The following is a 23,708-nucleotide window of genomic DNA, read 5'->3' as shown; positions in this document are numbered from 1 at the left end:
TCTGCTACCAGAACCTTGTGTCCGGCTATGAATCATTTTTTCAGCAGGTTATAACAGCCAGAGGGGCTCTAATAAGTCCTAAAGACACTTTGGTAGAGGGGTGAAAAATTCTGGGACTACAGAAGTCAGTGTATGTGGCATTTTGTGATGAATTTGGAGAAACCCGTTGTTAGATGTGTGGCGCTAATTATACTGTTCTTGTTTGATTTGTTAATTGCAAATAGCGGAAAGTTTGTAAATTGTGATAAACTTTATTTGTACTGGCTGTTGAATAATTCTGACAGCAAATGTACAAGTAATACATTTCTTTGCTTGATTTTATCTGATTCAATGAGAAAAAAAGATTTCATATTCAGTTTTTTTACTTCTTGAAAGACTTAGATCATAATTAATTTCAATATAGTAAAGTTATATAAAAAAACATAGTAATTATGTCTTCTTATTCCTTTTTTACACTTTGATTCTTTTCCAGTCTCCCCTGTATTTGTATATCTCAGCCAGTCCCATGGACACAGAATGGAGCAGCGGTCACAAACAACCATTGCGCTCTATTCAATCCCAACCAGATTCTCATGATCAGTGACGGTCCCAGAGCCGAGGCCTTCAGTGATCAGACATTTATCACCTGTCCTGTGAATAAGTGCTAAAGTCTTTCTTTGGAAAACCCCTTTAAGCTTTTAGGTTTATGCTGCAATACATTGTTGTTGGATACAGATATTGCACAATAGAATATTTCCTGAGTCAAAAGGAATAGTATCAATAACTGCTGCGCTAATCGTACTGGGGTAGCTGTATAATGGTGGGGAGGGGTTGGCTACTATAAATATGTAAATGGATAAATAAACAAATCAATACATCAATAGATATTTCAGGTACCAGTGGTCATATAAGTTGTTAGTATTGTTCTTGGGAGAGTGCAAAAATGAGTCCAAAAATGTTGTGCGAAGCTCTACTAATACGGGAAAAGGGGTTAAAGTAAATATATAAGATGGAGGGAGGAGGAGGGAATGGGTCTATGGATTATAGTGTGGTTTAAAACCAAAATTGCTTTTGGGTTCCTGGAGGGAGATACAGTCACCCAGATTTTCCCTGTGCGCATCACTGGAGGAAGGAGTTTCTTGGCCAGGACTCTCCTCCACATGTATCGCAAACCCCTTGCTCAAACTCGAGCGCCCACCATTGTGGTTCCAAGCACATCCTTAAGTAGAGTCTGCTCCTCGCTTCAGCTTACTCCATATCCAGGTGCTGCATAGCGGACCACCACTGCAGGATTCACGGTGCTTCTATAGCACACGCCTAAGAAGATTCCGTCCATTTTCTTCAGTGCACCCAGCACTAGCACCGCAGACCAACACTGTAAGGAAAGTGCACGATTATTACATTTAACATATTCACCGGTTCTGGAGTAGGCAGTCCCTTGAGACATTCTGCTACCCAGCTATTACTATAAGGCAAGCGCCAACTAACTATACCTAGTACAACCATTGGTTTTTACACTAGCCAGATCTTAAGTATTTTAGTAAGCCTGCAGTTAGTTGAATTATCAGTGAATAACTAAAGTGCATTGATCTTTCCTCTGCTCCTCTACTTTTTTAGACTAAGGCCTAAGCCACACGGCGAGAAAATCGGTGCGAGTGGAGTGCGATAAAACATCGCATTCCCCTCGGACCAATTCTAGCCTGTGTGACAGCACACATGAGCGATTATTTTCTCAGCCCTAATCGGACCGAGAAAACAATCGCAGCATGCTGCGATTGTAATCCGAGACTCTTTCTCTCGCACCCATTCAAGTGAATGGGGCGAGAGAAAAATCGCACTGCACTCGCGGTACACCGGTGTACTGCCAGTGCAATGCGAGAATGTCTATAGCCGGCTACACAGGCGAGAGGGAGAGAAATCCCTCCCTCCCCTCCTGAGTGCCGGCCCGCCCCCCGCAGCTGAGGTCTGCTCGCACGAACGGACCTCAGTTGCAAGGACACAAGCATGAGACTCGGCTCTGCTGTACTGCCAGCACGAGCCGAGTCTCATGCAAGGGGATCGCAGTAGTCCCCGTGTGGCCCCGGCCTAACGGTACTTTGAGGCATATTCCAAAGAAAAGCTTACATTTCTGCTCCAGTGCACCCTACAACCAGTCAAACCGGTTCTACCCTTTCTACACACCATATTGAATTTGGGGATTTTAAATTTGAGCACCCTGCTCAGACAGCCATTATATGCCAGGTACTAACATTGCTGCTTCATTTTGTGTTCCAAACAGTACCCAATAAATTCTCAAATTCTGAAACTCCTTCCCCTCCACCCCTTTTTTACCATCTTCTTATAGGCAACCACCAATCACCCCTACACCTTGCTGTTCCTCCTGAACCCACAACTACAGACTATCTACCTCCGGAAACCCGAAGGCAAGGTTGGTTTTAAACCACACTATAATCCATAGCCCGGTTTCTTCTCCCTCCCTCCATCTTATATTTTTCATATATTTACCTTAACCCTTTTACCGTATTAGTAGAATTTCGCACAACATTTTTGGACTCAAACCACTCTCCCAAGAACCATGCAAACAACTTTCATGACCACAGGTACCTGAAATATTTATTGATGTATTGATTGATTTATTTATCCATTTACATATTTATAGTAGCCAACCCCTCTCCACCATTATACGGATACCCCAGTACGATTAGCGCACAGTTATTGATAATATTCCTTTTCCTGTTCCTTGACAGGTCACGTTGACCCTGTCTACTGCTTGCAGCTCTACCAATTGTGAGACAGAATACCTTCTCATTAAATATATTCTGTTTTGACACTATTACTGTCTCCTCTTGCCTTCCTTTGTGAGCACCAGTGTTTCCTTATTCAAAATTTTTATTTCCTGAGTCCACTTTATCATAGATATGGAGACGGTCGTGGTTTCAGGGTTACCAGCCCTTCGCACTCGTGGAGCTCCAGATGCTGGTTCCGTGTGAGCCGGTGGATTCGGCACTCTGACGTAAAGCAGGCTGAGGTTTTCTTAGACTTTGATCTTGATTATCTGTGATTTCTTCTAATGATGAAAATTCAGAGTCACTGTCATCCCATGACTAAAAAGAATATATGAACAAAATGTAGTTATAACAATTAGAGAGATAATGTAAAATAGCAGCTCTGAAACCTGCAGTATTGTGATTGCAGCTCTAGACTATAATATAGATCAAAAAAGTTAACTTTTTAGGTAGATTCTAAATAATATATGCTATCTGTAAAATGATGTTCAAAGATAATCCCTACCTTGTAAATTTACAGCAACGGTGGGTGGAGCATTTACACTTTCCAACCCTTTAGATGCAGCAGTGAATATCTACTGTGGTATTTAAGCAGTAAAACAAAGAGGGGAGTCATTCTGACACCCCATCAGCACCCTGTACTATGATCTCTGATTGCTGATGGATTTTTATGGAAATTTGGGACCTAACATACGTTACTCAGGTTACATATGAACTCCTATAAGGCCCTGCAAAAAGTAGGAAATTATTGGAAGCCTCTAATATTTCCCTAACAGGCACAATACATTGCGATGCAGAGGTATCGCAGTGTATTAAAGAAGAGATCAAGTGATTACATTGGTCAAGTCCTATATTAAGCCAAAGGGGTTTTTTTGTGTAAAAGAAAGACATACCCTGATCTTGTCATGCATCACATTTTGCCATTTAGCCTAAGCCAAACCTGTTGGATATTTGGTTGTAGATCTCAAGGTAAACAAGACTTACCGTCTTTGACTTCAATGTAAGTCGCCAACACACATGCAACATGTCTGCTGCTAAGCTGTCTTTACAGCAAAACCACTAATCTATAATAGTAGCATATCAGTAAGTTGCATGCATATCGCAAAAATGTTTTTGGCCGCGTGACCTCACTGAGACTTTTGTTGTGGACGTGTTGACGTGAAGCCTAGTCTAAAGCTATGTAGCTATGTCTACATCACATATCACCTGAATGGTCAGCTGTTTTTTGGTTTACCTGTGATTTCCTTATTGCAGGTGCATTTGTGGATTTTACAGTAGAGGATAGAGTTTCTACTCCACCATATGGTTTCTCCCTTGGCTTTGATAGTTGTCTCTCTAGATTTCGAGCCATAGATTGGATCGCAGACCCTAATTGTGGAAGACAGAGTATGCATTAAATATTACAGCACTATAGTAGACATCAAAGATGGAATCATAAACTGGGCACGTATTCTTGCACAACAAGGAATGGCATAAATAGTAAAGGAAGAATCCTCCTCCTCCTAACCGATGCAGTTCCAGTGGTGTCAGCACTGGCTCTCCTGGGGATCACCCAATATTACCATGTCGAATGATCCCTGTAGCTAATCAGCAGCCACTTCAGTTGTGCCGTCACCATTCCAGTGGTGTCAGCACCGGAGGTGAATATAGCTGTTGTTTTTCTAGAGTGTCACATACTGATTGAAAAAGGGGTTGTCCAAGTAGTGGCCAACCTCTTTAACATTAATTTTTTTTTGCAAATCTCTAACCTTTATCTGCTTTGTCTTTTGTAAAGCTAACCACTCTGGGGCTAGGCTTTCCAGGGGAGATATCTGATTCATCTGACCAGTCATCATCACTGGAGTCTTCATCTTGCTTCTGCGCTCTAGGAGTAGTCTGTGAGTTCAGATTAGTTCTGGGCTTAGGAGAAGGGAAGGATGAACGATCAAGCATTGATGTGTCCTCTTCTGATGTGAATGGAGGTGTCCTGGTGGAAATGAAACATCAAAGAAGAGAAAGTAATAGACAGTATTTCTAAGGGAGCAATGAACCTAGACATGAAAGATACAACTAAAGAGAAAATAAACATGCCCCCACTGATTGTCAGACTGCAGGATCTTCAACACTGAAGAGCTGAGGGTGAGGCTTACCCCAGGTGTCCTACTGGACAGAGCAGAGGGGGAGGCTCCCGCTGCAGCCAGTTGTTTTACAGCCATAGGACTGTGACAAGTAGGAGTGGCTATAAGGTTGAGTTTTTGAGACATATTGAGATGATTTTTATTTATACGCCCCTTAGTTACAATTTTTATATCAGACAGAATAGAAGAAGAGGGAGTAGAGCAAATGGGTTTTCTACTTTTAGTAAACTGTTATCCCCAGGCACGGAAAAGTGTAAAAAAGAAAACTGTGCCTTAATTTCCCTCCCATATTCTAGCGCATGGTCTCTGCCGCTGTCATGTTGACAGTACTGCAGACAAACAACAGAGACTAGGACAGCAGCAGAGACTCAGAGATGACGAGAGAACTCCTTTAAGGAAGAAGCAGGTACCCACATTTTCAATATTAGCTTTAATGCGGTGAGTTTGCATCCAGTCATCAATTGGCCCAATCCTCCTGATCCTATGTTTGGCTGTTATTTATGGTGTAAAAAGCCTTGATACCATCCACGTTTCTCAATGTCAAATGCTAATCTGGGCCAATGGAATGTGCAACATGAACTGGTATCAGTATATCAGTTGTATTTGTCACTCGTGGTGGCTCTACATATTACCTGTGACTTCTGAATCCTCATATAAGAATAGGATAAGTAAAATAAGAAAAAGTGAATTCAATGGTGAAGTCAGTGCGGACGAAGAGTAAAATGATGGGATTTTTTCATTTCATTTGTACAGTTCCTATCTTCCCTCATGTTGTCCCATAGTACAAAAAAAAATTACATCTCTTCTTACATAACTTCATCCAACATGAAGCAATCAGTAGCAAAAATTTAATCTGTGTTTCCATTCCGCACACTTTTCTGCACTCTCCCCCCACACACTGGTATATCCCAGCATAAGCAGCAAGTCTCACACTGCTGACACAATAATGAAGCGGTAGAGAGCCCAAAGTCAGTCTCCCTTTCGTAAAAGGTCAGAACTTTGATCACTAAATTTGACTGATATTTCTGAGTTTTACAAATTATATACTGTATATTTTATAAAGTTTTTAGATTTTGGTCTCCTATTAGTTTATAAGATGGTGATTGAGTTACTACCCCTGAAGACACCAAAAGTGTTCTGAAATATGTATGTGTGACACAATATAAAGTAATGTTATATAGGAAATTAATGTAATGTATAGGAATGCAAAATATGGAGTGTAATGTATAAGCAATGGACTATATGATGTACAAGATCTGCAAGTAAACTACGCTATCTAGTGACCGCACATTACAAGAATATAGGTAAAAGATTATGTAAGATGTTTGGTAGGATAGGCTGCCCCCTTAATACAGGGCAAGAAACAGTTAAGTTGTGGGATTAGCCAACGGGGGGGGGGGATCAGTCCCTAGGAAAAGGGTAGACTTCATCTTAGAATTTAGATTAGGAGCAAGGGCTAATGAGTAGGATGGATGTACAGTCTGTTGAATCACATTTTGCTCACATTTTGTGGGTGACTTGTGAAGGCTGCAATGTTGACACTGAACTACAGTAGCGTGAGAGAACGAACAGATACATGAAGGCTTATTGTAACCCATAATGGAGATCAACAACTAAATCTGACTCTGATAAAGAGGCCGAATGCGACCCTTGTGGATAGGGTCTAGAGACAGACTCTTTGTAGCAGGCCTCGAGTAGCTTAAAACTGAGAAGTAATGGGCTGGAACGGTGTTGGACGTGAAATGAGTATTCAGTCCTGTGCAGCAGATCCGAGAGTCTCATTACTCCCTGTTGCCTGGGGGACATCGAATTGTGGGAGGACAAGAATGACTTTCTCATACCATTCTGTTATATTAAGCTGGGTGGTGGCAGGAGGACTGGAAACATCCACGATAATAACAGCCGAGGTGAACTTGGAGGAAGTGTGTCTGTTGGTGCTTTGTGTAAGGACTCTTTCACACGTCCGTGAAAATCATACACGTTTTTCACAGACGTGTCAAAGGTGCGTATTGCCCTCCGTGAGCCGTGTTTATGGCACACGTGTGTTATCCGTGATAACACATGGAGAATGGGAACTTTCTGCTCACCAGTCCCTGGCGTTGCGGGCCGTGGTGCCGACTCCCCGCTGCTGCTGCTTCCTGCCTGCAGTGAAGTGAATATGCAATGAGCATAATGAGTGGCGGTCGGAAGCAAGTGACAGGAATGGCAGAGACAGCAGGGCTGGAGAAGGTGAGTAAAGTTTTTTTATTTTTTTCTCAGACACGTGTGTTTTCTCCGGTGCATGTCACACGGAACACATCCGTGTGGTCCATTTACGTTCCGTGTGACACCCGTGATGCCGGAGAAAAATGGACATGTCTACGTGTGGAGCACATGGGAACACGTATGCTCCACACGGACACACGGTCCATGGCAGAACACACATGTGAGCACAGTAGACCCATTGATTTTAAAGGGTCTACGTGTGCCCGTGTCTCCGGTACGTGTGGAAACAGACCAAATACATACCGGGGACACGGACGTGTGAAGGAGGCGTAAAAGAAATGTCTGACAAGAAGTGTACCTGCTACATCTTGTCAACTAGAGACTGCATAGTAAAGAATTGTCGTTTAAAAAGAACAATCAACTTCCGGATTCGGTCCTGGCTGAAGTGGAAGCCTAGAGGAGAAGCTCCTGCCACCCCTCACAGAAACCGACTAAAAAAAGCCCCCCCGGACGAGCCACCGAGCAGAGAGCAGCACAGGAGGTTATCTAAAGCAGCCAGCTATGGAACGGTACCTCCTGAGAAGCGCTGGAAGCGGTGAGGCAGCCTGGAGAAGTCATGACATGGACGGGCAGTGCAGAGAAGAAGATAACAGCATGGCGCCGACGAGCCTGATGGGGGAGGAGCCTGAGCGCATGGTGCGAGACACAAAAAAGGAAACACAGAGCCGGAGGGGGAGAGATAAGGGAGATATGAGCGAGGAGACAGGAGATAAGGGAGATATGAGCGAGGAGTCAGAGGAGGACGGAGCAGGAGAGAGGTGGATGCAGGGGACTGATGAGGGTGGATCGCAATGGGAGGATGAAGGAGATATGGAGGCAGAAGGGAGAGAAGAAGATGCTGGCAAAGCAGGGGAGCTCAGACACAGCAGTGTTGGAGGATGAAACAGATAAACAGTACAGGGAGATTAATCCCACTCAGACACACAGGAAGTCAAATGCAATAATTAACAGTACCCCTTACAAAGGAAACACAAAACAGCTTGCTACACCAACATCACAAGCCTGCAAGTTATTTGGGGAGGGAGGCAGTGGCCCAGTCCAGACAAAGAGAGCTAAGAAAACAGCACCACCTGCAGGCCAAGACAAGTACACACAAAAGCTTAATGTAGACTATAGAAAACTGGCTGAAGAAGTGGCATCACACTTGTCAAAAGAGATTAAAGTGGCTATTGAGGCAGCCATACAAACATCATTAGCTAATATGCAAAAACAGATAAATGCCCATGCATCTAGACTGGCAGAATCAGAGCAGAGAATATCTGACTCCGAGGAGACAATACAGGCTATGCAAGCACAAATAGCAGCTATAGCGAAATCTAATGAATACTTGAAGGATAAGGCAGAAGATTTGGAAAACAGATCAAGACGCAACAACCGACGTATAGTGGGGTTACCAGAGTCGGTGTCGATTGGACAGTTGGATAATATATGCGAGCTGGAGCTACCGTAGGCCCTGGGCATAAAGGCGAAATTCAGAGTTGAAAGAGCCCACAGAGTGGGTCCACTGAGACACCAGGAGGCGAATAAGGGAGAGGGCCAAAACTCAAACAAGAATACCCCGATAAGAGCCAGACAGGTGATAGTCAAGTACGTCGATTATAAGCATAAGGAGGAAATATTGAGGGCCTTTAGAGAACGAAAGCGTCCACTACAATAACAAGGCAACAGACTGCTAATTTTTGGAGATTACTCGGCCGAAGTATCCAGAAGGAGAAAAGAATTCAGCAAAATTTGCTCATTTCTGTACAATAAAAAAGTAAAATGCCAGCTGTTATACCCTGCTACACTGAAAGTTAGAAACCCCAATGGCTCGTTTGTATACTACAAGGACTACAAAGAAGAAGAAAACATTCTCATGGCAGAGCTCGACAAGACTAGGTCAGAAAGGCAAGAAAAAGGATCTAGTGGAGAAGGGAATAATAGAAGAGGATCCCCCACAAGCTCAGGAAAAGATGTGGCACGTCTTGGGGGACAAATGCAAGTCGAGACCAGGGAGGAAAGGAGGCTAAGCCCGGGTCAACAGCATAATTCTCGCCCGGAACACAGGAACCAACCCTTGGAGAGAAACAATGATACCTGAACTGGAACTCATTCATTATTTTTCCTTTTTTGCCTGTTGTTTTTTTTTTCAAACAGGAAGAGGCGTTGAGGAGGATGCATTAAGGAGAGAGGGATGGGGTGGTGAGAGGAGGAGGGGGAAATGAGAAAAGAGAGGAAAACATCCCAAAGTCTGGGCCCTCTCCCCCCCTCTTTCTTTCTTTTTTTTTTTTTTTTTCCTTTTCTTTTTCTTCTTCTTTCTTTCTCCATCTTCTCTCCCCTTGGTCTTTTTTCTTTTTCTCCTTTGTCCAGGAACGTCACCCAGATTCAAATGAAGTGGGCTTGTTCTAAGCAGACTGATGGCTACCTGGAGTCAGAGATAAGTAGGACTGAAGAATCTTGCTGACGTTTTGACATACTGTGCTAATTTTTGCATAATTTTCAAAGGCTTATTCAAATCAGCCTCCATCTACATTGCCTCCATGATCCGCTCTTGGTATGAGGTAAAGGTATGAACAGCACCGTACCTAGCCACACACAAAGCCAAGATCATAACACTTTTCCAGTTAAGTGGGGATGGGGCGAGAATCCATCGCATGGAACAACCGCTTCGTGACCTCGCTTTACAAATTCATGAACATTTTGAAAAAGTGAATCGTCATCTTTAAATAAAATAAATATATTTTAACTATGCTCACCTTCTCTGTGGGGAGACATTAATTGCCTTGCTTACATTAAGAGCAGGTGTTCCATCTGCAAGAGGTTTGGCAGAGGTAACCATTCTGACATTGTTAATGTGTTCAGTGGACCCAGCAGATGTGACGTAACGTGGACTCTTTGGGCTCTGAACTGCGGATGCACAACAACAATACAAATTGATAATGAGATCATGCATTGAGACAAAACACAATATATATATAAATACTGTACAAACAGAAAAGGAGCAAAGGTTGCTTTTGATGACAATTATATACTAAGATTTGGTGTACCCTATTGTGACAAATCAGCATCAATGAGTAATATCTGCCCACTTGTGTGGGGGTAAACTATCCTTAATTGTGCCCAACGTATTATTCGTTTGTTGATGAGTCGTGGGATATGAGCCATTGTTTCATGTGAGACTGTGTGGAGCCTTTTATGTGTGCCATTTGGTGGAATAGCAGCTGATTACGGATAGCATCAGCCCATGACCCCCATTTCTCCACACCTATATTCAGTCCCTGACAAACGTTCTGTCGCTTCTCCGTGTTATGTAAATAAAAGCTTATAACCTGACTTTAAATTCATCCATTGGTTTCATTAATTACTCTTTTGAAAGCTGAAAACCTCCCAAATTTGGTTTGGGTTATGAAAATAAAGTTGCTGCAAAGCTGAAATATTGATCATTTAATGAACACAGAAAGGTCAGATTTTGGCAAGACAAAAGTTTTGTCGCCCACAGAAAGTAATGTGAAAGTCAAACAAATAATTAACTTCTGATTCAAAGATTTGAAGAAAAACAAAACAAAAAAAAAAAAAAAACAAAAAGCCAGCACTAAATGTGCACTACAGCACTAAAAATTCCAACTGTACTTATTATAAATTTGAGATTTTTGGCAAAAAAAATTGCAATTTCTTGAGCTACCGCGCCACGTCACGTCACGGCAAATCTCTTTGGGGAAGTCCTACACTAAAATATTTTTATAAAATGTGCCAGACTGCCTCACATATGAAATAGTAGAAGTGATCCTAGAAACACTTACTTGGTCTTTTTCAATCCCGTATCCATGACTGAGTCACGGCTGTGGGCGGGACAGGTCCAAGCAAATGCTGCATGAAGTAAATAGCTTGTGGACAGAGGGCCTGATGACTGAATGTGAACAGCCACCAACCGCCAAAATCTAGATGGTGGAATACATCCTAATACAAAGATGTGTTGCATAACATTGGTGAATAAAGTTGTGGTGCTATTAGAGCCATATTTAATATTCTGTGTGACTTCCTTGAGCTTGAAGGACTGCATCCATGCAGTTCAACCAAAAAAGATTCATACAATTTATTGATTTATTTATTAAGTCGTTATGATGTTGCAAAGGCCAAGTAAGCAACAGAGGTGCCCAGGATGTCAGGAAGAGGATACCGGGCAGAGGATGATGACCCCTTTGTCAACCCTGCAAAGAAACGGCTGCCACAGAGTACCGAACAGGATGATGAAACAGGGTAGTTTGAATATTTTTGCTTATTTCTAAAAATGGTTTATTAAAAAAATATATAGCCTGTACATTATCTTTCAATTACAAACTGCAAAAACTCCTGAGATAAGTAGTCAACTACTAGAAGGTCAGACATCTAGAAAATGTGATGCCACCTAGCAGCTGCTGGGTAAGGGCACAAAACAATTAACCCAAGGAATATTTGATAGTGCCAGCATATTAGGAAGCTGCTATATGATCGATCCTAAAAAATTTGGAGACTTAATGGAGTATTTTCAAGGTTAGACGTTATCCTATATTCAATTATTATGGAATAACTTACTGATGACTTGGAGTGTGACCCTGTGACCTCACGGATCCAGAGAACTGGGACCCGAGGCAAGTGAGATTAAAGTTGTATGAACCCACCATCAGATGATGTTGGGGAAGACGCGGATTGACGGTTTAATTTCGATCTCCAGATCCTTTTGTTCTCCAGCTTCATAAGAACCACCAGAGGGTTCTGACCCCAGACAGACTACTTGTCTCTTATAAGCAGAGCGTTGCTGTTTATGAGGGAGTCACTATAGATAGCCATCTCCTGAATGAGCGTTTGACCAACAACTGTCAACGGTGTTCAGGTGAATTTTCACCAGGACATTTTCAAAAAATTAGAAATCTCATAATTGATCAAGTAATTAGCTATTGGGGAAAAAGGGACTATTTTAATATTTTTTTGTCCAAATTTATTAATCTGAACCATTGTACAAGGATCGTTTTACACATGCATTTAAGTTGTTTTATTTTTAGCGGGTTTTTTTAAGTTTTTTTTTTGCTTTTCTATTTGGCACACGTTGTTTTAAAGTTTTTAATCATTATGAAACTCATTACAAACAAAGCAGATTTTCTTGGTTACGTTTTTAGCACTTTTTGCTTTTCAAAGCACAGCATGCAGTAGGTATAGTTTTTTTATGCTTATGAGGCCTTTAGTTTTAGTTACTAGACTCAAAGTTGGTCTGGGCATTGCATGTCCACATGGACCACATAACATGAGTGGAATATGTGAATTCAGGACCAGGTTCCTACAGATGAGGGCATTTTCGATCCATATGCACAATGAACTCCACATGGATCAAGTATAGTCAATCTGCTAGTGCACGAGTGATTTTCCAATCATGCCGATGGTCCAAAAAACAAAACTGAAATAACATTTTCTACTATTCTACAGATCAAAATGGTACATGTATTAGAATAGCACACTGATCTAGTCAATCTATAATACATACAGTAAGTCTGAAGATTGGCCTAAACTATTATATTTTCATATCATTAATTACAGGATGTATTCCTCTGCTATTTATGTACCTCAATGTTGGCTGCTTTAAAGGGGTTTTTCGGCTTTGGAGAAACCCTGTTCCCTGGCTGCAGTTTGTCTTAGAAATTACAAACTGGGCACCATCGTTAGCGGGGTCAAAAGCTGAGGTGAGGTCACTAAGCTTAATGAGGTCAGCTGAGATCAGTTTACCTGAGGTCACAGGTGGGGTACCGAGTGAAACTCCAGCTGTGAACACAAATAAACTAAGTGATGTCACCACTCATCGCTGTGGCTAAGTCAGTAGCTGCATGAAGCTAACAGTGTGCAGACATATTCTGTGCCCACGCGCTGTGACTTTAGTATGTAGCAGAGACAGAATTGTCGTGGGACCTCGTGTGGATTACGTCAGAACAGGGTGTTTGGGGTTAATAAAAGGGTGAAGGAGGGTGTTTTTTATTTCATTTCAAATAAAGGATTTTTTTGGTGTTTGTGTTTATTTCTTTTCACTTACAGATTAATAATGGGGTGTCTTATAGATGCCTACCATTGCTAATCTTGGGTTTAGTGGCAGCTGTGAGCTGTTATTAAGACCTTATTGCACTTAGTGCCACCACAACAGGGCAATTGGGATGATCTGGGTAAAGTGCCGGGATTGTTGCATCTAATGAATGCAACAATTCTGGGTGGCTGCAGGCTGCTATTTTTAGGCTGGAGGGGCCCAATAACCATGGTCCTCTACCGCCTGAGAATACGATCCCCCAGCAATTGGCTTTATTATGGCTGCATATCAAAGTTGGGGGTGACAGCATGGCTTTTTTTAAATTATTTATTTAAATAATTTAAAAAAAATAGCCGCATAAGTTCCTCTTATTTTGATACACAGCTAAGATAAGGATAAGGCTGGAGGCTGCAGTCTGTAGCGGTATGCTTTATCTGTGCTGGGTATCATAATATTGGGGGACACTATGCCAATTTTTAAAATTATTTATTTTTACACCACTATACATACACAGACAGCATGTGATATTGCAAGCAGTCAGACATGCTGTCACACAGAGTGGGTGCGTGGTCTGACTGCAACCAATCACATATGCCAACACTGCCGGTTGGCAGGGGGGCATTTATATTTGAGACTGCAGATTTTGCTAGATATTTTTGGGGGGAAGCCATGACACTTTTCACAGAGCCTTTGTGTTACCAGTAACATGGAATTCTCCTATAATTCCACTGACAGATGCTGGACTTGAGTGAGGATTTTTTGTGGAATGAGTTGAAACTTTTATTGGGAACATTCTACATGACACTTTGGATCACATTTATCCTGTGCTCTACACTGAGCACTTATTTTGGGGTTTCCATCTAAATCTCAGAATGACGTGATTCAGATGACACCCTCAAGGGATCCATTCACTATATTTACAGTATAGTTACTCTCGACTAGAGTTGAGCGCGGTTCGCGGTTCGAGGTTCTCCAGTTCTAGCTCGAGTGATTTTGGGGCCTGTTCTAGATCGAACTAGAACTCGAGCTTTTTGCAAAAGCTCGATAGTTCTAGAAACGTTCGAAAACGGTTCTAGCAGCAAAAAAACAGCTAATTCCTATCTTGGTTTCCGCTGTAATAGTGTAAGTCACTCTGTGAATCACACTATTATGACATTTCAGTGTATAGTGTGCGTGAACAGCGCCTTCAGATCACTGCTGTTTCTATAATGGCGATCGCCATTTTTTTTTTTTTTCCTTGTCTTCCTTCCCTAAGCGCGCGCGTGTAGTGGGGCGGGCCAGCATGTCAGCCAATCCCAGACACACACACAGCTAAGTGGACTTTTAGCCAGAGAAGCAACGGCATGTGTGATAGGATGTCCATGTCACATGTCCCTGCATTATAAAACCGGACATTTTCCTCCAGGACGCCATTATCTCTTCTGCGTCATTGGTGTCAGACATCACTGTCGCAGCTCCGTCCTCCTGAGTCCTATCGCCGATACAGCTGTATGCGCTCCATACACAGCGTTAAACAGCTTAGGGAGAGCACTTTCTATCAGTCCTTTTAAGGGCTCAAACCGGTAGGGTCAGAGCCATAGGTGACAGGTCCTGAAAACAGAGACAGCGTCTGTGTAGCCAAGGTCAGGGATTTCGTCGCTGCATTTCACCATTAGGAGGGAATAGAAAGGCAGGCTTCCATTCCTCTACCCAGAGCCCCACAATCCTGGCACTGTACCCTCCTGTCCTCTGCACACTACAACTCTTTTTAACTAAGCCATTATGCTAGCAAACAGTCAGTGTACCTAGTGGCATCCTAAACGTGGCTATTGGACTTTTGTGTAGTCACAGTAGTGCAAAGATATTTGCAGCACGTCTGCCTGCATTGCACACTCCAACTCTTTTTAACTAAGCCATTATACTAGCAAACAGTCAGTGTACCTAGTGGCATCCTAAACGTGGCTATTGTACTTTTGTCTATTCACACTATTGTAAAGATATTTTCAGCACGTCTGCCTGCATTGCACACTCCAACTTTTTTTAACTAAGCCATTATACTAGCAAACAGTCAGTGTACCTAGTGGCATCCTAAACGTGGCTATTGTACTTTTGTCTATTCACACTATTGTAAAGATATTTGCAGCACGTCTGCCTGCATTGCACACTCCAACTTTTTTTAACTAAGCCATTATACTAGCAAACAGTCAGTGTACCTAGTGGCATCCTAAACGTGGCTATTGTACTTTTGTCTATTCACACTATTGTAAAGATATTTGCAGCACGTCTGCCTGCATTGCACACTCCAACTCTTTTTAACTAAGCCATTATACTAGCAAACAGTCAGTGTACCTAGTGGCATCCTAAACGTGGCTATTGTACTTTTGTCTATTCACACTATTGTAAAGATATTTGCAGCACGTCTGCCTGCATTGCACACTCCAACTTTTTTTAACTAAGCCATTATACTAGCAAACAGTCAGTGTACCTAGTGGCATACAAGAAGTGGCTATTGTACTTTTGTCTATTCACACTATTGTAAAGATATTTGCAGCACGTCTGCCTGCATTGCACACTCCAACTTTTTTTAACTAAGCCATTATACTAGCAAACAGTCAGTGTACCTAGTGGCATACAAGAAGTGGCTGTTGTACTCCATTACTGCCCCACTGGTGCCAAGCTATTTCTAGCACCTGTGCAGGACACCCTCCTGCTCTGTTTTTAATAAGCTATAATGATAGCAAAATATACTGCCATTTAGTGGCATCATAGAACTGGCTGTTGTATTCCATTAGTGCCCCACTGGTGCCAAGCTATTTATAGCACCTCTACATGACACCCTCATGCACATTTTGCTACGCTAATGTTATAGCAAACTCAGGGAATTCATTGCTGCATTTGATAATTCGGAGGGATAGAAAGTCAGGCTTCCTTTAGCTTTTCCTTCTGTTCATAGACAGCATCTCCAAGAGCAATTTCCCCTCCACGTCTAAGTGTGGAGAGGCAGCTAGTGCGCATGCGTGTGCCGATTTACCCCAGCTGCAGCCTAACTACAGTGTTTCGCCTAGTGAGTATGCTCAGCCTGACTGTGCCATTCCTGACGCTAAGTCTTCATTTCGGGATACAGCGCATGCTCCCACACTAAGTGTGAAAAGCCTCTTTGCACAGGTGCTTGCATTCCGTGCCGGGTCTAAGTCCTGTTTTGTGCCTAGACACCATGCTAAAGCTGATAGTCTTTTTTCAGAGACTGTATTTCATGCTACTGAGCATGCTCAGGCACTTACTGCATCAGAGACTATGTCCGGTAATAAACTCTTTGGCCCTGCCCCTGATGTGGGGGTCCCATATAGACCACAGGGCATCAGGTGTCCTCCCAAATGGCTTGCAGAGGCCCACCCCTATGACTTGTCACCGCATTATTGATGGTCAGACGATGACTGGTGAGGTGTTTGGGTCATGGCAGCCATGAGGTCATCATTGAAGTTGCGTTTCCAAATAGGTTGCTAGTTATGCCACTCATGACGTGTCACTCTACTTTTGTCTCCAGGAGGTGCATTGTGGTTCACCCTGGTTTGGGGCGGACCCAGGTTATAAAAGGGGCTGGAGCCAACAAGGAGGTGCGCAGTCTTCTATTATGCTCCGAAAGAGCACACCTCCATGTGTTGAACCCATTGCGGCTTTAGGCCAGAGGTAGGCAAGGATAGGGTGTCGATGCAGGCCACCACCACAGTTGGTAACGCAGAATGGTTAAGACCAGCTCCTGTCCTACCAGTCCTGCTTGTGCAGCCCAGTGGCATTAACAGGCCTGCTGCTGCTGATGCGCCTGCTGTCCACAGGTGTGCCCCTACGCACACGGTCAGCGTACTCAATGGCCCCTGTGTTGTTAACAGGGAGTTCCTGGGCTGGGTGGGCATGTGGACCCTGTGACGCTAACAGGGCTCCCAGTCTCCAGATCCGAATGGCGTCTAACTCGGTTCAGGCTACTATTAGTTTCATAGCCACACAGCTCTGTATCCTCCACCAAACCTTCCAGTTGCCAACCTCTCCTTTTCCAACTGGGAGCACGGTGGACACTGACTGCTGATGGGGATATATACCTTTCTCTTTCTTTTCTTATTAATTTTCGTTATATAGCGGTAACATAGTATATACCACTTTATCCAAATCTGCCAGTCCCACTGTAACAGATGGTGTTTCTTCAGCAAATGTTACTGTTGCTTAACCACCAAATCCACGGACCAAAACTTTTTCCCCTTTCCAACACACCTGTTACCCTTTCCACCAGCATCTGTCCTTTTTCAACTCATTTTGGTATATGACCAAAAGTGCAACTCTGCAGGGACACCGTACTCAATGCCATCTCAGCACAGCAGCCAGCCCTCGGTCCCTCAGATGTGGACAAGTAAAAGACCATTTCCTCCTATCCATGACAAAGCGTTGAGATTCACTCTGTGCAGCACTGGTGTTTAGTGGAAAAGTAGATCTAAGATTGCGTACCACATTCTGCAGATACTCCTGTATACGTGCGTCCATTTCTATGACAGGAATTATTTTGCCAAATTTTGTCTTGTACCGGGGATCTAACAGTGTGGCAACCCAGTATTCTGGATTACTTTGAATTCGTACAATCCGAGGGTCATGTTGTAGGTAGTGCAGCAAGAAGGCGCTCATGTGTCTTGTGCATCCAGGAGGACCAAGTCCTTGGTGTGTTGGTGGCAGAGAGGTGAGAATCGTGCCTCCTTCCTCTGCCCTCTCCCCACAACCTCGCACAACCGAAATGTGAGCAAGCTCTCACTCATCTGCTGAGTCTTCCATGCCCATCGCCAGTTCGTCCTCCATTTCTTCATGGGCTCCTGCACCTTCCTCAACACTTTTTGCTGATACTATGTGCCCTTGTTAATCCCTCTCCCTCACCATGACTGCCGCATAGGTGCCGCTGACCATCTGGACCTCGTAGATCTTGTTATCCCTTCCGCATATGACTCCTCCTGTACTTCTTCCCCTTCCTCTTGTCCCAACACCTGACTCCGAATAATAATTACAGTGTGCTCCATCCTGTAGATGACCAGAATTGTCACGCTGAGAATGACATTGCCAGTGCTAAACATCTTCGTCGACATTTGTAAACTGTGTAGCAGGGTGCATAGGTCCTTGATCTGACACCACTCCAGCAGCGTGATCTGCACCACCTCTGGATCAAGTTATCCCAGGCTATATGTCATAACGTATTGCAGCAGGGTTCGGTGGTGCTGCCACAAACGCTGCAACATGTGCAGATTCAAATTCCTGCGTGTCGGCACATCGCATTTCAGGCGTTTAACCCCCAAACCTAAAGACTTCTGTAGCGACGAAAGTTGTTGAGCTGCTGTGTGCGCACGATGGAAGTGAGCACATAGCGAGCGTGCACGCTGCACAAGGCCATGTAGGCCGTGATGGTGTTTTAAAAATTGCTGGAGAATTAGGTTCAACACGTGAGCCATACAAGGCACGTGTGTCACATTGCCCTGACGATGGCCCGCAGCCAGGTTTGCATCATTGCCGCACACGGCTGTTAAGTCACCAACGGAGTCCGCTCCGTCAATTTGTACTCCGGTCGCCAGGTGACAACGTGTTCCTTTCATGAATAGTGCTGATGATGGGAGAGGAGTCGATGCCAGCGGCGCAGGTGGACGCAGGTTATGCTCACCCACTGGGCTGCATTACCTTGACAGATGCAGAATCTCTGGCTGAATGTAGCTGGTGGGTATCTCACAGATGAAATACCATCATTCAGCTACAACCAATGGGAAGACACCACACCCTTTTTTATGCCCATCCTGTCTGCAGACCACTCTGCTTTTACCCCCAGTTCAGTTTTATGATTTTGTGTGCTTGTTACCTGACTACTTTTCCTGCTTGCTGTTTATGTACCTTGTTGGCCGATCCGCATTTCACCTCTGCTTGTTTTCTGATTAAGTCCTGGCCGTCCCATTCTGTTCCTGTTCCTCAATTAATGTTTTGACCCTGCCTGACTACTATTCTCTGGAACTGCAGCCTTCCACAGGTATTAATCACCTTGGGCCCTGTGCAATTCCTAATCCCTGTATAGGGGTTAAAGGGTTTCAGGGTTCTAGGGGTCCTGCTTGGTGAGTGGCTTCCCTCTAGCCTATCATTTACAGCCCATCTGAGTGTGTGGATCAAGCAAGGCGTTACACCGTGCTCTCTGCAGAAGGCCATGTGGGCCAGGATAGTGCTTTAAAAATTGCTGGACAACCAGGTTCAACACGTGAACCACACAAGGCACGTGTGTCACATTGTCACAGCGAAGGGCCGCACCCATGTTTGCATCATTGTCGCACCCGGCCTTCCCTGGCTGCTGGTTGAGTGGAGACAACCATTGATGAAACTCGGTCTCCAGAGCTAACCGTCCACAACTTCTCAGCGGTGTGACTCACATTTCCCATACATTTCAAAGTAAAACTTTGACTGCCTGATGGCATTGAGCTCTGCTGCCAGCATAGTAAGGAGGTCTGTGGTAGTCCTTGTGCGCAGTTACAAGGAAGGGTGGCCTGACCACACAGGGTTTGCGCCAAGGTGGAGGACCCACACGAGGTTGAAGAGGCAGAAGCAGTGTATTAACTTCTACATACAGAAGAAGGATTGAAACAACTCGTGGGGACGGCAAGACTTGTACAGCAGACCCTTCTCCATCTCTCCCCACAGTAACCCATTGCCCAGTCAGCGACATGTAACGCCCCTGTCCATGCTTACTGGGCCAATTATCTGTGGTGAAAAGCACCCTGTCACACAGAGTTTCTCAAGGAATCAGTGATGTTTAGTGCGACATGCTGGTGTAGCGCGTGCACGCCTTTGTTGGAGAAGGAGTGGCTCCTGGGCATCGGCTCTTGGGGCACTGCGATGGGCATAAGGTCTCGAAAATCCTCGGTTAAAAAGGTTGGAAAGGCAGCATTTTGGTAGCCAACAGTTTCCAGATGCTGAATGTCAACCTCTAAGCCATGTCATGCCCTTCTAAAAGCATGTAAAACACAGCGCGGGGACTCCAACCACAGTCTCCCTCGTTGCCACTAACTGGGCCACACACACCCCACTTGACTGGCATCGGTTGAGCCCCCTTTTGAAAAAGAAAAAGATGCTTTGCATGAAGCACTCTCAAAAATACGCGTGCCTTTCCCGTCCCCTGGCTGACCCAGGGGAAGAAAAGTCCTCTGAGAGCCATGATTTGTTCATTTTGGTTCTTTTAGAAACACAGCGAGGGGACTCCAACCACAGTCTCCCTCGTTGCCACTAATTGGGCCACACACACCCCACTTGACTGACATCAGTTGATGCCCCTTTTCAAAATGAAAAAGATGCTTTGCATGAAGCACTCTCAAAAATACGCGTGCCTTTCCCGTCCCCTGGCTGACCCAGGGGAAGAAAAATCCTCTGAGAGCCATGATTTGTTCATCTTGGTTCTTTTAGAAACACAGCGAGGGGACTCCAACCACAGTCTCCCTCGTTTCCACTAACTGGGCCACACACACCCCACTTGACTGGCATCGGTTGAGCCCCCTTTTGAAAAAGAAAAAGATGCTTTGCATGAAGCACTCTCAAAAATACGCGTGCCTTTCCCGTCCCCTGGCTGACCCAGGGGAAGAAAAGTCCTCTGAGAGCCATGACTTGTTCATCTTGGTTCTTTTAGAAACACAGCGAGGGGACTCCAACCACAGTCTCCCTCGTTGCCACTAACTGGGCCACACACACCCCACTTGACTGGCATCGGTTGAGCCCCCTTTTGAAAAAGAAAAAGATGCTTTGCATGAAGCACTCTCAAAAATACGCGTGCCTTTCCCGTCCCCTGGCTGACCCAGGGGAAGAAAAGTCCTCTGAGAGCCATGATTTGTTCATTTTGGTTCTTTTAGAAACACAGCGAGGGGACTCCAACCACAGTCTCCCTCGTTGCCACTAACTGGGCCACACACACCCCACTTGACTGGCATCGGTTGAGCCCCCTTTTGAAAAAGAAAAAGATGCTTTGCATGAAGCACTCTCAAAAATACGCGTGCCTTTCCCGTCCCCTGGCTGACCCAGGGGAAGAAAAGTCCTCTGAGAGCCATGATTTGTTCATTTTGGTTCTTTTAGAAACACAGCGAGGGGACTCCAACCACAGTCTCCCTCGTTGCCACTAATTGGGCCACACACACCCCACTTGACTGACATCAGTTGATGCCCATTTTCAAAATGAAAAAGATGCTTTGCATGAAGCACTCTCAAAAATACGCGTGCCTTTCCCATCCCCTGGCTGACCCAGGGGAAGAAAAGTCCTCTGAGAGCCATGACTTGTTCATCTTGGTTCTTTTAGAAACACAGCGAGGGGACTCCAACCACAGTCTCCCTCGTTGCCACTAATTGGGCCACACACACCCCACTTGACTGACATCAGTTGATGCCCCTTTTCAAAATGAAAAAGATGCTTTGCATGAAGCACTCTCAAAAATACGCGTGCCTTTCCCGTCCCCTGGCTGACCCAGGGGAAGAAAAGTCCTCTGAGAGCCATGACTTGTTCATCTTGGTTCTTTTAGAAACACAGCGAGGGGAATCCAACTACAGTCTCCCTCGTTGCCACTAATTGGGCCACACACACCCCACTTGACTGGCATCAGTTGACCCCCCTTTTGAAAAAGAAAAAGATGCTTTGCATGATGCACTCTCAAAAATACGCGTGCCTTTCCCGTCCCCTGGCTGACCAGGGGAAGAAAAGTCCTCTGAGAGCCATGTCCACATTGTCAGTGGACAGACACGTGTGCTTATCTGCCAGCAGACCCCCAGCAGCACTGAAGACAGGTTCCGAGAGAACGCTGGCTGCAGGACACGACAAGATCCCCAAGGCGTACGTGGCGAGCTCAGGCAATTTATCCAGATTGGAAGCCTAAAATGAGCAGGGCTCAAGTTGCACAATAATGGAATCGATGATTCCTTGCATATACTCATACATCTGTGTGTCCTCCTCTTTTTCCTTGTCCAGCTCTTTTGTTTTCGCATGAGTATATGTCCTTGTCACTTTCCCATGTGTTGTGAGTTGTTTGTCACCTTTTGGACACCTTTGAGGGTGTTTTCTAGGTGTTTTTCTGTGTTTGTGATTGCCTGCCATTGTTTCCTATGCAGTTCGAGTTCGGTTCGTCGAACGTTCGACGAGCCGAACTCGAACGGGACCTCCGTTCGGCGAACCGACCTCGAGCCGAACCGGGACCGGTTCGCTCATCTCTACTCTCGACTCTGACTGGCCTCTGCTCAGCGGTGTCCATCTTTTCAGAAGTGCACAAGCCTGTAGCCCACTGCAATTTTATGAATGCTTAAAAAGACAGACACGGCTGGATTACTGGCTAGAGAGAGTCCACAGTGTCTCCAACTGTCTCATTATAGAAAATGTTCTGTTGGGGGTTCTGTCTGAATCAAGTATTTAAGCGATTTACTCAGAAACCCCGGTTTAAGCGCTCATCATAGAACGCAGGATAAATGTGAGCTGAGCCTAAGGGGTACTTTGCACACTGCGACATCGCTACGCCAGCCTCACATGCACTCACCTTGCCCTGCGACGCTGCTCTGGCCAGCGACCCGCCTCCTTATTAAGGAGGCGGGCCGTGCGGCATCATAGCAACGTCACACGGCAGGTGGCCAATAGAAGCAGAGGGGCGGAGATGAGCAGGACGTAAACATCCCGCCCACCTCCTTCCATCCTCATTGCAGCCGGGACACAGGTAGGAGATGTTCCTCGCTACTACGCCTTCACACACAGCGATGTGTGCTGCCGCAGGAGCGAGGAACAACATCGGACCGTCGCGTCAGCGTAATTATGGATTACGCTGACGCTGCACCGATGATACGATTACGACGCTTTTGTGCTCGTTAATCGTATCATCTAGGATTTACACACTACGATATTGCCTGCGATGCCGTATGTGGGGCACTTTCAATTTGACCCCACCGACATCGCCCCTTACTGTGATCTTTGGGAAGCAGAATAAACAAATCAACAGCAGGTCAAGAACCAATTTTATTTATTTTTATGCCATTCACTGTGCGGTATAAGTCATAAGTTTTATTCTTTGGGAAGGTGTGGGTACAATGATACTAGGTGTATATCAAGGTTATAAGTTTGGCTACTATCACACACTAAAACAAAGGTTTAAGAAAGTTTTTGCATCACAATATTTTGAGACATAATTTTTTCATTTTTCTACCAACAGAGTCATCTGAAGGCTTGTTTTGTTATGAGATGAGTTGACAAATTTATTGATACCATATTCGGCCAGATAACATTTTTTGGTAGTTTTTTATTCCGATTTTTGGGAGGAAGAATAAACAAAAATCAGCAATTCAGATTTTTTTTATGTCATTCACCTGCGATGTCGTAGTGTGCAAAGGGCCCCTTAGTCTGATTGCTGATGTAATGCATTGCCATGAACAAGCTTTACACAGATTGCCTGTTAGACGATGTTGTTGGCATAGTCTAAGGGGTACTTTACACGCTGCGACATCACTAGTGACTGCTAGCGATGTCGAGCGCGATAGCACCCGCCCCTG

General features: G+C 44.5%; 1 protein-coding gene across 1 annotated transcript in view; it reads right to left on the bottom strand.

The window, feature by feature from the left end:
- Positions 1-2,710: 2,710 nt before the first annotated feature.
- Positions 2,711-23,708, bottom strand: part of DZIP1L (DAZ interacting zinc finger protein 1 like) — a 64,517-nt gene continuing 43,519 nt past the window's right edge. The window contains exons 13-17 of the mRNA XM_075341559.1: positions 22,406-22,411; positions 9,883-10,033; positions 4,514-4,731; positions 4,000-4,133; positions 2,711-3,083 (exon numbers count right to left, since the gene is read on the bottom strand). Of these exons, the coding sequence (XP_075197674.1) occupies positions 2,922-3,083; positions 4,000-4,133; positions 4,514-4,731; positions 9,883-10,033; positions 22,406-22,411 (671 nt within the window). The 3' untranslated portion in view covers positions 2,711-2,921. The remainder of the gene's footprint in view (positions 3,084-3,999; positions 4,134-4,513; positions 4,732-9,882; positions 10,034-22,405; positions 22,412-23,708) is intronic.

Source organism: Anomaloglossus baeobatrachus, chromosome 3 (genome assembly GCF_048569485.1).
Source record: "Anomaloglossus baeobatrachus isolate aAnoBae1 chromosome 3, aAnoBae1.hap1, whole genome shotgun sequence".
In the NCBI taxonomy this organism is placed as follows: domain Eukaryota; kingdom Metazoa; phylum Chordata; class Amphibia; order Anura; family Aromobatidae; genus Anomaloglossus; species Anomaloglossus baeobatrachus.
Note: the sequence above shows the minus strand (reverse complement) of the source record. Positions and strands in the feature narration are given on the sequence as shown.